Source organism: Rhea americana, unplaced genomic scaffold, assembly GCF_003343005.1.
Source record: "Rhea americana isolate MKP2758 unplaced genomic scaffold, rheAme1 scaffold_29, whole genome shotgun sequence".
In the NCBI taxonomy this organism is placed as follows: domain Eukaryota; kingdom Metazoa; phylum Chordata; class Aves; order Rheiformes; family Rheidae; genus Rhea; species Rhea americana.
Window position 1 is genome coordinate 2,537,589 of NW_028186412.1, and position 16,620 is coordinate 2,554,208.

At 38.4% G+C, this 16,620-nt stretch overlaps 1 protein-coding gene across 2 annotated transcripts in view; it reads right to left on the minus strand.

Annotated features, from left to right (window-relative positions):
• The window catches only part of PGR (progesterone receptor), a 36,029-nt gene extending 29,648 nt beyond the window's left edge, over nucleotides 1-6,381 (minus strand). For both annotated transcript variants that reach the window (XM_085309015.1, XM_085309014.1), the window contains exons 1-2: nucleotides 5,026-6,381; nucleotides 3,312-3,463 (exon numbers count right to left, since the gene is read on the minus strand). In XM_085309015.1, the coding sequence (XP_085165141.1) occupies nucleotides 3,312-3,463; nucleotides 5,026-6,284 (1,411 nt within the window). In that variant the 5' untranslated portion in view covers nucleotides 6,285-6,381. The remainder of the gene's footprint in view (nucleotides 1-3,311; nucleotides 3,464-5,025) is intronic.
• Nucleotides 6,382-16,620: the final 10,239 nt, after the last annotated feature.

Below are 16,620 nucleotides of genomic sequence, written 5' to 3' on the forward strand. Positions count from 1 at the left end.
CCAAAAACTGTACTATATATTTTCTAATACAGTCTTTTCCTTAAAAGTCTTTTCTGAAATATGAAACTAACTGTCTAAAAATATTTTAACCTTCACCAGGACTTAAAATTGGGCACAAATTAGTTCATAGAGTATTGGAAAAGGAGTATTTTTTCTAAAGAACTGAATTGCCCTTGGTTAACCTATTTCAAGATTTTGTTTGGAGTAAAATATACATATTGTATTAACATCTTCTTCTTTATGCTTAAATGAACACATGAAAATTAAGAACCCAAACAACAGAAACTATCCACTGTATTTTGCAATTCATTATCAACAAATGCTCACTATAATTAACAATTCACTGCCAAGAAACATTCCAAAATAATTTAATGCTAAATCTACACTTACATCTTAGTGATCTTAATACAGTTCTGGTCTACTGTTAGAGTGTTAAAACTGTTAGAATAATTATATTGTATATCTTTGCTAGTTATAGTTAAATATATGATTAAATTTTACTTACTGTAGAAACATTTCTAGGTTTACCTATATAGTCTTAAATAACTATTTGTTTTGAATATTATGACTTGACTTTTATTCTGAAAGATCAGAGATGAAAAATTGAGTTTTCTGGATAATGTAATGGCCCCTTTTAACACAAAGGGAGCATTTAATTAATAAGGTAATTAAACACTAAAGGAGAGTAAAAATAAATGGTATATAAACAGGAAGATGACATAGGCTATTAGATTTGAAATAGCCAACATATTTGAGATTAARTAGGTATTTTAAATAGGAGGAGACATTTCTCACCAAATTATATGTCACCATACTTTGTCCTTTTTTTAATTTATGCTCTTGAAAGCTTCATAATATATGAAAAAGTCATCTAAACAGAGAAAATTCAGGAAACAGCAGATTTCTATTTCCAATTTTATTTTAATTTCTTATAGTGATAAGTACTTACGCAAAGCAAATCTAAAGTAGAATCAGGACTATGAATTTAATCTCTTATTTGCTAGAACTATCATTTAAAAAACAAAATAACCATGTCTGTAATAATACTACCCAAAACTTTAAAAGGTAAATAATTCATTCTCACTTCAAGAAATGATGGGCCTGGAGATAATTTTACATTAAAAATATGCTCAATTAAATTTACRCAATTACTATTGTACACTTTTAAACACCATCTTCTGTTGTATTTGCAATAAAAATAACCTTTTTTTTCACTGAAGACTATTCTATCACCTTCACTTGTGGTAACAAATTAAGTGAAAATTAAGTACATTTCATCTAAATAAGAGAGAAAATAGGCATCTATCCATAAGTGAGAGTATTTCACTGCTGGTCATGCTTCAGTTAAAATGGGAAGTCCATCTTTTTTAAAGAACTCTCCGTAGATTTGCACCTCCTACATAAAGCCAGGTAACTATAAATAACACTGTATCTCATCAGTTTGCTCTCATGCTGCTTATTTCTGTCATTCTTTCCCTTAAGACTCAATAGGTTATACTTTTGTTAGAGTCCACTTCCTGAGGTAGTTATCTATTTGAATATTCTTACTAAAGAAACCAAATGCCCCTCCTCACAATAAGTCTTCGCAATCACTTAAAAATGCTGAATATGAAGATACTATATAAATTATAAGCATCTTGTTTGTGTAACTGTGCTGACCTCTTCTTTCTTTTTATGTCTATATTCTTTATCTCATAAGATTCTACAAATACAAATTTTGCGTAAATAACTAGCAAAAACAAACTTCAATTAAGACATTTATACTACCAATTTATTTGTCTTCTTAATATTTACCGCTAAAATATTTATGATGAACATGAATAAAATGTTCTGCACTTGTAATTCTGCACAAGTATTGATACTAGCTTAGGAAAGAGATGAAATTAAAATATGATATAACCAAATTCAAACAGAAAAAAAATATTACCATAGAGTTGAAAAATGAATAATAAAACTTGTTTAAATATAGCATTCATTAATTATGCTCACTCTTAAAACTTCATTTCCTTGGTTTATCATTTTTGTAAAGTGYATGACTGATTTACTAAAAGATGTGTACAAAGTATGTGAAACAAAACCAAGAGATTTGATTAACACAGTCTATGGAACTTAAGTGTATGCCTACAAGTGACTCGAGAGCAAAGTTCTTCTCTCATTGGAACCTAACATACATGTTTATAATGACTGCCTCTTTAACCTCAATAAATGTATTGGAGAAAAAAATACTGCAGTAACTCCAAAGTCCATGTAGTCCAGCATCCTTACACTGGAAGTGTAAAGAAAAATGTGCATATGCTTAAACCAGGAAATAACAGCATACTAAAACAAAAACAGACCACATTATTTCCTTAGGCTTTTAATTTCCCAGTATTCTTATGCCTCTTCATCTGAAGGTCAATAAACTCTATAAAGCTGAATAAACTATATATCACAACAAGAAAATATAGGATAGATTTTTTTTTATTTTAAGGAAATCTATACATTGCAACAACAGTTTTGTTAAGAATGTGGAACAGAAACCTTAATCCTAGTTCTGAYAGGTAAGATTATAACCACGTAAGATTATAACCACAGAAAAGGAGACAAAGCATAAAATGTAGATGAATTTGTTATACTGCATCATTGGTTGATCTATATAAAGAACTCTGTTCTTGTATTTGTACATATTTAAAACCTCAGCTGGCATATATCGACAATGACCTCAAGTCACTAACATAATTCAAAAAGAAAAAATAAACATAAATATTCTTATTATAGTGTTATTAAACTTGCAGTTTGACTTAGTTAATTAATGGCTAGCTGGAACAAAAGTCAAACCCATTTGTTATTATTATTATTATTATTTGAAATAGTTCAGTAAAACTTGAAATACTTCCATAAAACCCAGGAGGTCAAATTCTGCATTTTGCAAGCAGGAAAAATGCCTCATGACTTTGAAAACAGAATGAAGTCAAAATAAATTCTGATCTACCTACAATTAATGCATATCCACGATATTTTTATTTGATTAGCATCCAAACTTTTTAAATTATATTGTGTAATATGGAAAAATTTTATGAACTTCTGCCAACTCAGAAAGAATAAATGATAAATAGCAAATAATAGAAGTAAAAAAAATAACGCTAGTAAAATAAATTAAGAAAAAATTTAGTATTCATTGCAATACTTTAAATAGAGTTGCCAAAGCAACACAAAAACTACATTGATAATACTTGTAAAGATCTGTTTCAGCAATCAATAAATGTTATACTCTGAGCAATGCCTAGAAAGATGTATTTCAAGTAACTATGAACAACAGCATCATATAGTACCTTCCATTGCCCTTTTAAAGAAGACTTTACAACTTCCACAGGTAAGTACTCCATAGTGGCAACCAGATGCCTCATCACCGCAGATGAGACAAATCTTCTGCGGTAAGGATTCAAAGCTGTATTGAGGACTTTGGCTGGTTTCTGTATCTGGCCTTTAAGAAAAAAAAAAGAAATGAGAAAAAATAACTATCTAGATTTGTGACAGCAGTTAATTTGTGACAGCTACCTGTAATAATCAGTTTTATATTTAAAAATTCCTTTTTAAAATTGTAACCAAACTTCAGAAGGACAAGAAGAAAAACTAAAGAAAATCCAGTATGATTGCATTTCCATTTAAGGGCTTGTCTAGGCTAGGATAAAAGGTACATTTGTAAAATACATACATTTGTAAAATATGCCAAGGCATTAAAAAGTTAACATTGTGGGACAAGTAATAGTCTAACCTCCATTAGCCAAAGAAAGTAAAAACTAGGAACTTGTTAGAATGTTCATCTTCCTGAGAACAACAACTCTTGTGAGTAAAGTCATACTACTTTTTTATATTTTTTCCTCAGCACAGAATGAACTGAATTTCAAAAGCCCCTTTCACATAAGAACAATTTATTTCAGCTAGAAAAATCTTTACTAATCAGTTTGTCTCCTCCCATTCAGTTGCAGGGTTCTGACCTGCAACTGGTTTTGATGGGCACACCATGGAAGTTAGGGAAAATAATTCCAAATTTCTTGGCAAGAAAAAAAACTAATCTAGTTAATCTTCATGTTTTTAAAAATCCAAAGATTTCTGTTGAGACTGTACTATTATATATATATATATATTTGCATATTTTCCTATGTGATGCATAACATCTTGGAATCACAGTAAGCAATTTTATTCTAACAAATCTGCACACCTACTTAAAATGTTTTAGATTTCTTTTTTTCTGTGTGTAATTAATTGTTTTTTCTCAAATCAGGAATAAATATTTTAAAGAATATTTAGACATTTATAAATAYTGCCTATGTGTGAATTAAGACGCATTCTGCAAAATACACTGTTTCTCCCCTCTTTGGAACTGATTACTTTTTAAGACATTACGTAGGAATTTTACAAAGATTTAAAAATTGCAGCGATAAAAATGCTGCTTTTCTCAAACCAGAATTGTGCCCTAAACATCTAAAAATGTTTCCGTTGCAAAGCTAAAATTCAATACAGTAAAATGCATCACAGCTCACTTCACRCATTAGCTGTGATTTCCCAGTGCACAGACAATATATACGCTGTCTACAGTTACTTTCTAAAAATCTGAAGTGGAGTTTAGCCAGGCCAAATTTAGTTATTTGCCTCAGGACCTTCCAAAAATACTTTCAAGGTGCAATGTTTTACACTGCGATGAAAGCAGCCTCCCTCAGCAGAAAGCCGCAAAACGCACTCAACTGGAGCGGCTTCCCCTRCCAATCTGTCCCCGCAGTGAGCGCATTTGCGCGACACCGCTCCGATTTCTCTCCCCTCGGGAAGAAAAGCGCTTGGGCGCACCGGACCGTGAGAGCTCCCGGACACGGGGCGCTCGGCACCCGCGCGCCCAGCGGCCGCGGCCGTTCCCCCCGCGCGCCCAACGGCCGCGGCCGCCCTCCCGCGCGCCCAACGGCCGCGGCCGCCCTCCCGCGCGCCCAACGGCCGCGGCCGTTCCCCCCCTGCGCCCAGCGGCCGCGGCCGGCCCCTCGCGGCGGCCCTTACCGAATGTAGCTGATGTAGGGCGGGCACAGCTGGGGCAAGCCCTCCTTCAGCACCGCCGCCGGGAAGCCCAGGGGCTGGTGGCCGTTGAGGCCGAGCGGCGGGTAGAGGCCCGGCGGCGCCGCGGAGGTCGAGGGCAGGCTGTTGGGTGGCCCTGCCGCCGCCGCCGGCCCATAGGCCCCGGCCAGGAGGGACGACTCCGTTTTGTAGAGGACGCACTCCAGCGAGGAGTCCTGGCTGGGCCGCGGGTGCTGCGCGAAGTCGGCGCAGCCCGCCGCCGCCGCGGCGCTCTTGGCGCCCAGGTACGGGCCGGGGAGGCTGATGCCCTCCTCCTTGATCTTCAGAGCGGGCGGGAAGTCGCTGTAGGCGAAGGGCCCCTCCTTGGCCTCGGCCGCGGGGTAGACGAAGTCCGCGAAGTCGGCGGCGGGGGCGGCGGGCGAGGCGCGCTGGCCGAAGGCGCCGCTCTCGTACTCCTCCACGTCCAGGAGCTGCCGGGTCCGCGACGCCAGGTAGGCAGAGTTGAGGGGCAGGATGGGCACGTGCAGATAATCCTGCCCGGGCTCCGCTGCTGGCGGAGAGGCCGCCGGCGCCGGGACCAGGCTGCCGCCGCCGGAGCCGGCGTCCTGATCCAGGCGGCTGCCGGGGACGAAGCCGCGCTCCTCGCCGGGCAGCGCCGCCAGGCCCGGGGCTTTGCCCTTGGGGGCCGCGGCGGGCCCCTCCGCGCCGCCCCCCGCCGGCCGCGGTTTAACGGTGGCGGCGGCCAGGCCGTCGCCGCCAGACCACAGTGGGGCAGGCCGCGGCGGGGGCTGCGCGGGGCCGGGCGCCGGAGCCGCGCCGAGGGCTGCTTCTCCCGCCTTGTGCTCGGAGCAGCGGCTCATCGGCGCGCTGGGCACCTCCGAGACCTCCGCCCCGAATAGGGACCACGGCGCCGCGGCGACGGCGGAGCTGGCATGAGCCGCGGGCGCCAGAAAGGTGTCGAGGACGCTGTCCAGGGAGTCCTTATCCGAGAGGGAGCCGCTGCCTGGCCGGTACGASAGGGACTCCCGGTCCTCTTCCCCCGGCTGCTTCCGCGGCTCTTCCTCCTCGTCCTCCTCGTCCTCCTCCTCGTCGCTGCTTTTGGGGTAGAGCAGTCCGTCCAGGGAAATGTCGATGGCCTCTGCTTCCCTGCGGAAGGGGTCACCAGCAGGGTGGCCCTGCAGCAGGACCGCCCCGTCTCTGGCAGACGGAGGCGCTCTGGGGTCCTTAGCCTTCACCTCAGTCATGCTGGCGCTGCGCTTAGACGCCGGTGCACTGCTGCCGCGGCCGGGCTGCTCCTCACATCCTGGACGTGCCCTCGCCGACGGCTGCGGCCGCGCGGGACCCGCTCACATGGCGCAGCCTGCGCGGCTCTGCCTGCCGAGGGGCGGCTCGTCCACGGCGCCGCTGCCTTCGGGAGGGCGATAAAGGGGAGGGGAGCTGCCTCGTCCTGAAGAGCAAAGCCGAGCGCACCGTGTGCGAGGCGCCGGGGGAGCGGCGGGCGGGAGGACAGAGCAGGTGCCCCGGCAGCCTCCTGTGCCGCGGGTGGGTGCGCGGCCGCCGTGCCCGTGCTCCGCCGGGCGACTGTCCCGGCAGCGCCCCGCTCCGCACTTCGCCTTTTCCTCTCCGGCTTCCCTCCTTGCCGCTCGGCGCGGAGGGGCTCGCCGCCCTCGCCACGCCTCCGCCCCCGCCCCGCGCCGCCGCCGGAGCGCCGCGGCTCCCCCCTCGCCGCGCCCGGGCTGGTGTCGGCGTCTCCCCCCACCCCCTGTCCCTCCTGGCGGCCGAGCCGCTGGCGGCCGCGGGCTGCGCTGCCTCGAGCTCCCCGGGCGCCGCCCGCTGCTCCGTTCTGCCTCCCCTCGCCTCGCATCTGCCTTCCCGTGCGTCCGGGCTGCGCTGCTGACTTCTCCCCTCTGCCTGGCTTCCCCCCACCTGGTAATCCCCTTCCCTCCCCCCCCATCTCTTGTGCAGGTACCCTATTTTCATGCTTTACCATCCTAAGAAGTGCAGCTCTTGGCTGGCTTCAAGGCTGCAAGCAGGTTGGGTAGGTCACAGTTTTGGAGTCGAGAGCGCCAAACAAGTTTCACCCATTTGCCATGACTGCAGCCTTCCTTACGACTTACATCCTCCCATTCAGATAGGTATTGTAATTTGCTTAATTTCTTTAGAGATAACTGTGATAGATCTTCTTCTGGTAGCAAAGAAACCAAGGCATTTCAAAGCACTTTAAATTGCATTCAGGGGCCTCCAAAGTATCCTCTATTCTTCATCCAGATAAGACACAAGGCTCTTGGAACAAAATGTTTGGATAATGGGGCCTTCTTTGCTTCTAATATTTTCCTATAATTATTTTGTCAGAATGAATAATAAGAGGACCTGCTTTGCAGAGGCTACCTAGCTACTGTGAATATAACAAGTTATAATCCAGCCCAAGTTGGTTCCAACCAAGAAGTTGTTACCTGCTGATAGCCGACTGGTATTTTCTGTACAAAAAATGGGTCTGTGATAGAATATATTCCATTCAGTAAGATAAATATTTATTGTATAAAATCAGTTAATGTAATTTGCTGTAAATAGCAGTCTCAGAAAAGAAACTTGCCTTGAAAGATGGTACATCATTAGCCTACAATGGGCCCTTGTGACTTCGGGTAGAATCAGGATATTTCTGATTCATAAAGAAATATGCACTCATTCTTGTGTGTTTGTTGTTCATGTTCTGCATGTAAATAAAACATAGTTTTCAGAAAAGATATCTTTTTTCAAAAACTCTGATCATTATTCCCCCCCTTTTTTTATTTAACTTTAAAATATGTTTAGACTGGAAAGGACAGCTTCTTGGGAAAGATTTTTTTTTTAATTATCAGTGTTCTGAAAGCTAACATAGCAAAAATCATACAGGACAGCTTTATAGAAGCAGTGGCTTCAGATAGATTTTGTTCAACATGGTGTGTACATTTTACTTTACTCTAGGCAAAATACTAGTGACTGATGGGCAGCTTCTGGAGCCTACATTTTATTCCTTTAAAAAGTAGGAGAAAATCTTTAATTTTTCTTTTGTATTTGATTTTAAAAGTATTATTATATCATGATAAGAGCTCACATTTTAAAACTCAGATGTCACATAGGCACTTCTGTGTGCTCAGGAGGTTCAACAGTATGCTTCACATTAATATATATATGTTATGTATAGGACTATTTCTTGGACAGAAATATTTAACAAAGTTGAAATTGTAGAAGAAAGAACTGTTTGATCAGCAAGTGACAAACACAAAATAAAATAACTTCCAAAAGCTTAGGAATGAAATAAAGGTTAAAAGAATGAGCTCAAAAGCCTGCACAATTCTATTATGATGAGACATTAAAACAAATAATTTGAAATGCTTCTCTGACTACTGAGTTTCTGTTTTTTGTGCTACAATATTTGTCCCTTTTCCCAAGCCTTCCTTTCTCAGAAGAGACAGAAGTTCATTTCCAGCATCATGGCCATGTTCATTTTAGATTTCACCTGGTATTTTCATGCATAGTCAGCTAATTGTCGTGTCTGTTTATTGCCACTGTCTTCTGGTTTTCTCATTTTCACTTCCCCAAATGCATACAGTGTTCATAGCTTGCTTCTTTACAGAAATGTGCTCCAAAGATTTGTCTCGTTACACTGACTTGCCTCCTTACTACTACTTCAGGCCAAAGAAAAGTAGAGAGCCTCATATGACAGGATGAGAGACAGTGGGTGCGGTGTTTTCTGCAAGTCCAACTCACTGCCTTTAATGACTACTAAAATTTTACACTATCAAGTCTACAGGATGTTAAATATCTGAAAATTCACTAAAAACAGAGGGCCTTAGTACTTGCATTATTTGTTTAAATGTTAGTAGTCGGATTTTGCTTATGTTCTSTACTGTAATTTTTAATTCCATTTTTATGACCCACCAAATACACTCAGTTATTTAATGTAACAATTATATTGAATTGACATTCTTTAAGGAAAACATTCTGGGTTCTTTATCTCTAGAACATTTATAGGACTTTGTTTTACATTGACTTCATGTAATTTCCATAAGCTTTCACTAGAAACTTTTGGTATTCTCTTCTTATTGTTCTGTCCTTAGCCTTCATTTATTTTTTTGCCATTGAAATGATGCCACATCATTTTGATGCTATCCCTCATATTTCACAGTCCCTAATGTGATATCCCTGATATCACAAATGTTTTTCAATAAGAATATTTAATGGTATGTGCTATCAAATTTATTGACATTATAATAATGCTGTAATTTTGATACTACAGATTGCAATCAGCTTTATGGAAAAATAAACAGATTTGCATATGGTATTTTCGCAGCACAGTTTGTATTTTTAAAAATGCTAATTTTCATTTACAAACCGTTAATCTTTTTTTTTATTTTCTAAAATAAAGGTTTTGCAAAGAAACAGGTATTTTTGCATCTTAGTAGTTTTTTATGAAAGTGGTATTTTAAATTCTAAATCTAAAAATGACATTTTTATATTCTGCAAATTTTTACTAAAAGCAAATAAAATGAATAGATTTTTACTTCAGAATAGTCCTGTTTCAGATCAAACTATAAAATGTATTGAAGGGTTTGACAGACACTATTGTATTTACTTCAAATTCAAACAAAAGCTTGAAAATGTAGTATTTGGGAGCTTAGACTTTTTATTCTTAACTATTTGCTAGCCCTGTTGAAAACTATGGAAATAATAAAATCTGCACTTAAMATGATTTATCAACTGTGTAAAATGTCTACAGATACAATAATATAATTGTACTGAGAACTGTCATCATTATAATGCTGTAAGACTGCATTAATTTTTTGAGCAGTTCCTGAGCATTTGTTTGAACATTCAGCTTTATATTTTTAAATGCTAGAAAATTTTCATAGAACTTCCAAAATATTTAAAATTGCAATGTTGATCTAAAAAAGAAAAATACAATGTGAGAAAATAAGAAAATTATAACCATCTCAAATATGTACTACATATGTCAAAATCCCAATCTTTTTCTGTGACCACCTTTTCTTAAAATAATCTTGAAAAATGGCCTGAAAGTCAGCAAAATCACTTTTTCTCAGACTAAAGGAAAAATGTCTTCCATTTGTGTCTAACTGTGCCCCCAAATTAGTATCTTAATGTTTAAATCTGAGAAAGAGCAGATTGATCACACCAGAAAGCTTTAACTACTGAATTAGTTCATATAGGCCTTTCTTATAGTGGTCACAGCCACTATAGCCTTGTTTTGCATAGGCTTTTTGAGAACAGAGCTTAGAAGRTAAAAGTGGTATTTGAAATATTCACAGTTAATTAATGTCTGAAAATTTTGCTTTATTATATGATACAGAATCACAGAATGGTTGAGGTCAGAAGGGACCTCTTGAGATCATCTAGTCCAACATTCAATCATGGTCACCTAGAGCACTATTCCCAGCACCCTGTCTAGAGGGGTCTTGAATATCTCCAAGGATGGAGATAACTTCTCTGGGAAACCTGTTACTAGGACTCAGTCTCCCTCTTAGTAAAGAAGTTTTTCCTCATGTTCAGATGGAGCTTCCTGTGTTTCAGCTTGTGCCCACTGCCTCTTGTCCTATCCCTGGGCACCACTGAAAAGAGTCTAGCCCTTTCCTTTCTACACCCTCCCTTCAGATTCTGTAGATTTCTACRTGTTGATAAGATCCTCYCTCTGGATCTTATTAAGGTCCCTCTTGGTAAGGTCCCTCTGAGTGGCAGCACAGCCTTCTGGCGCACAGCCACTCCTCCCAGTTTGGTGTCATAAGCAAACTTGCTGAGGAGGCTCTCTGTCCCTTCACCCAGGTCATTGATGAGTAAGTTGAATAGTCAAAAACGTCACTGATGTTTTTTTAAAACAAAGAATATCTGATTCAAAGAGCTTATGATCTCACGGTCAAAAAAAAAAAAAGGAGCAAATATGAAACTTGAAGCATTAGGGATTGTAGGAGGGGCTTAGAAGTTTTGCTTCTATCACAGAAAATACATTTTTATAAACAAAATTTAACAGCTCTGACTGCATTTTACAATTCCGAGTCTACAAAAATAACCTACATTTTCATCGTTTATTATAGAATAAATGCAAATAATATACATTCTTTGTATGTTATGTTGGAGATGTGTACTTTTGCATTTGTATTTTCTGTTCTATAAATATTTAGAGCCTTAGCCAGACTGCTAAATTCCACTTTAATGGGGATGTCAGCAGATTTTAAATATGCATTTATTAGAAATCATCAGTTTTGAAGTAGTAGCCAAGTCATGAAGCATCTAACACCAGGGATGTGATCTGATATTAAATGTTCACACCTGAGCCAGGTGATTAGCCTTCTGTAGTCAGATAAAAGTCACTGTGGAGYATACTAACTCAGCCAGTTCAATTCATCTTCTGGAGCTCTTCAGAGATTCTTGTCTCTTTCTATTAAAGATACAAAAGACTTCTGTGATCTGAAGCACTTTGAATAAGAGCTGTAACCTAGTTCCTTGGCAATGCAATGTCCAAGACTGATGTCTAAAGTAAGAATTCTGAGTATAGTCCTAAATCCTTAAAATGTAGTATCAATGTGTTCTACTAGAATGGTTAAAARTTCTACAAGAATCATGTTTTGGAAAGTGTGCACTGTAAACATATTATCTCTTCCTCTGAGCATGGGACTACAACAATATAGTTAATCTCTGTGATCTGTAATCAGGTGTTTTGCTAGTTTAAATTAAATCATTAGATTATATAAACTATCAAAATTGTTGACTTACTAAATACAGTGGTGATCTGTAACAAATGCAGAGGCAAAGGGATCTGCAAACAGCACAGTGTGAAGCAAAGGAAATAAACAATAGAGTTATAAAAAGAGATGAGGGAAAGGAAGCTAATCACAGTGCACATTATTTCTTGTGCTCAGGCACTGAAGTTGCCACAGGGATAGTATTGATACAGGAGCTGAAGTGGGCTCAGAGACATTTTACCGTTATAAATTGTCCAAAGGAGGAAAATAGATGTGCATTGAGTTATATTCATGAAAGTGATAGCTGCTTCTGGGACAGAAGTCATATAATTTATTTTATTTAGCTTTATTTGTCTGTTTACACTTCAGCAAATTCTCACTAAACTGCAGCACATCATACGCTTGTAGCTGAGAAAATAAGCAGGAGCAAGAGATGAGAAAAAAGAATAGAGATGCTTTCTGATTTTATGCTCTACAGAGAGTATCACTGTTTGCTGGATGACATCCACATCCTCATCCTCATTCTCAAATACCTTGTCCTCTGGTTTCARTGAATGCATCGTCTTGGGGGTATCGAAGAGCATGTGCTAGTTTAGAGACCATTTACCCAAATCCACTGTCTTCCTTAAAGAGTCATTGTTGCTATATTGCCTAGCATCAGGAAAAAGATAAAAGGACATATATTATTCTCATGTATTGTTTTACATAAAATATAGTTGTCGATAATTTGTATATGCGAAATACATATTTCAATGTATAAAGCAGCCACATACAGACAATTAAACCCCATGGTTCTAGATGGAATAAGATAGCTCATCTAACACTAACGTTCATGATTGTTAAATGTGGTAACATGTTCTGTTTACTGGCCGGAGAGTAGGAAGCTGCAACAAGTGACGCCAGGCAGATGTTATATTTCTGAAAGTCAGTAGGTAGTCAGTAATTCTTCAGAAGTATTAAAACAAATATCTTGCTTAAATTGTGTGTCATAAGTAATCATAGAAAAGAAGGTAAAAATCTGGATAGAACCTCAGGAAGTTCTGAATATGCAAGTAAATGCAACTCTACAACAAAAAGATAAACAAAGATTAAATCCAAACTATGACAGTCATGTTCTTAACAGTTTATAAATTGGATGAAGTAGAGCTGATCTTGGAGTTGAGCTGCAGTGTAAGTGGAAATGAGCATGATTTTCTTTTAGTTTGTTCCTATGCAAATTTAAATTGCCTTAGCAAGGTTTACTGCAATTACAAGTTAACTGCAGCAGTTGCTTGAATCAGCATTTTCTGAAATTTAGGTGGTCTGGGTATAGCCCAGKTGATGGCACAACACTTTTTCACATTTCTGAATCGACTGAATCGACTTCAGTTAGATAGTTAGTTACTCGTACATGACAGAAGAGGGATCAGAAAAAAGCTSTGCTAAATATATATATGAGAAAAACCCTATTAAGTTAATAACCATAATACTACTATTAACAAAGGAAGACACTGACTTACAGTCATGTCACTCGGATCCAGATCTTCCTTTGTTTCCCCTTTGTTTGTATGTGAAGCAGAAAGCTCTTGGATTCTTAACATAATTATATTGTTTATAATTTTAYTTCCTAATTAAAAATCAGTAATAAAAATTATTCAACATTTCCAAAGTACAACTTTAGTTTTCAAAACATATATTGACATGGCCACTTTGAAATAATATAATCTACACATTAATGTAATAGAATTATTCTTTAAATTTGTTCTGACATTCTGGAGAATCCAGTTTGTAATATAAAGATTAATATTCTGCCATAAAATCTGGAAAAGAGAGAAGCACAAGTAGGTCTGTCAAGGCATTCCCCATATATTAAATTATACAATACCACTACCCCACTGCAATACTTTATTGTACTAGATGTGCCAGCCTGCTCAATCTCCTAAATGAGAGAAAGATTCTACACAAATATGTAAATTTTAAAATAGCGTAAATATTTTTCATATTTGAAAGAGATATTTAGCTGACATAAATCGGCACAACTACATTAGGTTTGGTGAAGGTATTCATCATAACACCCRGCAAGGGACTAGCATTTTTTCATTTCTTCAGTTATAAAGTTCCTTTAAAGCACATTGTTTAAAGATAGTAAATGCCAAATTATTATTTACTAAGAAGCCTAAAGGATTCTCAAGTTTGTTCCATGGGGTATAGATACATGTCTTAATAGTAAACTTCTCTCAAGATGTCAGAAAAGCCAGTATTTCACATTTGGATGATAAAAGAGCCAAGTAGTTCCAAATTCTAGGGAAAAAGAGCATTGACTGCCATTGAGAGCAATAGAAAAAATTGTCAAGAAACTCATAGGTGGAAATTTGCTGAAGGCATATCAGAAACCTCTTTTTACACCTTGTTACAGTGTTTCTTCCTCTTAGAGTTGCAGACCTTGTATCACCTCAGGAAAGCTAAACACATGGGAAAGAGGGAAACACTTGGCTGCTTTGATAAAATGAACATTCAATTTCAACCTCAGCAGATTTTAATTTATTGCTCAATAATCAACAGGAAAAGAGGCAGGGTTAAGCCACAAGTCTGCTAGACACAGATTTGGACATAGAATATTAAACAACAGAAAGTGAAAGGGAGATATAGCCCTGAGACATGATGGTTGCTCAGCTTAAGTGAATCAGAAAATTACATTTCATCAGGAGAAATTTAACATTACTATGTGCTCTCTATAAATAAAGTCAAGACTACAACATACAGAATATAAAAAAAATAGGAGGTCACCATTTAATGAAACGAACTCTTCTGAAAGGACAGAAGGCTATTTAAGTTGAACTGGTCTAAAGTCTAGGCTGCATAATAGAGAAAATATTACTTAGTACAGAATAAAACCTTCAGATTACACTAACTCCTTTTCTGTTCACCTGAAATGACTGTCTGAACATCATGCCCTTAACTAGACATAAAAAGACATAAAGACCTCGTTCGTATACTAACCCCAAAGAAGCAAATTTGTCAATGTCAGTAAAGATCATAGATTCTGTAATCCTTAATTTTGAGAAACTCTGGCCAGAGTATTCCTCTTGTAAAATAGCCTAGTTAATTCTGTTATTTAATTGATGGTGTGGTACTCATCCCTGGAGTTTTCTGTCATTGATCAGAGCCCCCCAAGTTCTATGGTAAGTATGTAATAGAATAAAAAGTATCCTGAAAAACTCTTATGGAAAAGATAATCATTTGATCTTATATAACACAAGAGATAAATAGATGACATACTGATTGACAGTGTATTTTCTTTTAGAAATAAACTTAGACACATGTGGGGAAGATAYTCTTTTTAATCACAGTTTTAGTAACCTGCTATAGCTGTTAATCACTCTGCCTTAAAATGACTCTTCAGATACACTGGCTTTAAAATTACAGTCATAAAGCATCTTTAAAGGGTTATTGTACTTTGTGATTTTCTCTTGACTTCTTCTGACATCTTACCACTGTCTTAACCTAAATAATAATAGTTGTATTTTCATTTAGAGGGCCCAGAGCACGCACAGGGAAATGTAACAATAAAAAACTATCGTAATAAGGTGATGCCTATAGTAGTATATTTGCCATAAAAAATAAAGAAGGTTGATAAGCAGTCTTGGAGAATAGATTAATGAAGTATATAAATCGTGTGACAGGAGGCATCCCAGCAGTGGAGGAGGGAGGTGACAGAAGAGATAAGGAAGTAAAGGCTTAAAAGGAGAGGGCTTGGCAATAACATCGATTCCATGAATATATATTGGGCACCAATGGGAACTTATTTTGCAGAGAGGTAAGCTTGGCCAGCTTTGCTTTGTAGTAGCCCATTTTGAGGCTACCTTTATCACTTACAACACCCTTATCACTCACAACAAATCTTCTGTTAAAGCAGAACTACTAAATTTTATAACATTTTCCATGAAGAGTCCACTAATAATCTACCAGTATTAGCATATGAATCTCAACAAATAGATTACATGAAAATTCTGTATGAGTTAGAATATAAGCTCATGATTCCTAATAGAATAAAAAGCAATACATGAATAGAAGACTTGGACCAAGCTATTGGAAGTCAGAAAAAAAAATGGAGGAGGATGAATGATTTAAAAATATATATCTTTTTAATTATTACTTCAGATTTAAAGAATGTCACTACTATCCTGATTGTGTTTCTATATCTAATGATTTACAAGTTGCATCATTCCTATCTGAGCTGGGAGAAAATTTCCCTCCAAATCCCAAATCTCTAGTTCAGAATGCCTGAGCAGTATACAGCAAATTAGGGATCTTAAAGTTTATTGGAAAACATTTATCGGGAAACATTTAAGATTACAAAAAAAAAATAATATTTTTATTTTTTTTTTGTTTTTACTTCCTATCTCTATTTTTATGTTTGTACATTTTATTATCAGAAAATAGCTTCTTTTTCTTTAGTCTTTTAATTACAGATTGAGTGTGTTGTATGACCATTCTGTCATGAGTTATAGTTTCTGATTTTTTTAGCACGTTTACTCTCTGAGCTTACACCTCTTTCCACGAATGTTCTTTTAAAATACCTTGTTCAGTCCTTATTGGGAAGACTGAGTTTAGCTTAAAAATATTTTTGATTTTAAGTGATGAAAAATAATCAACAGTTTATTTATGCAAAGTTTCTGTATCACAATGGATGGAAGATAAAAAGCGTGATTAGAAGCTGCTGTGCTTGATACAACAGTCGAAAAAGTCACTTATATTCTGGAAAATTAAGTGTTACAATATCCAGGACAATATGTTATGTTGTTTATGAAACTGTTTTTTTCCAATGTCRTATATCTAGTTATATTCACATATACACAAACATAAA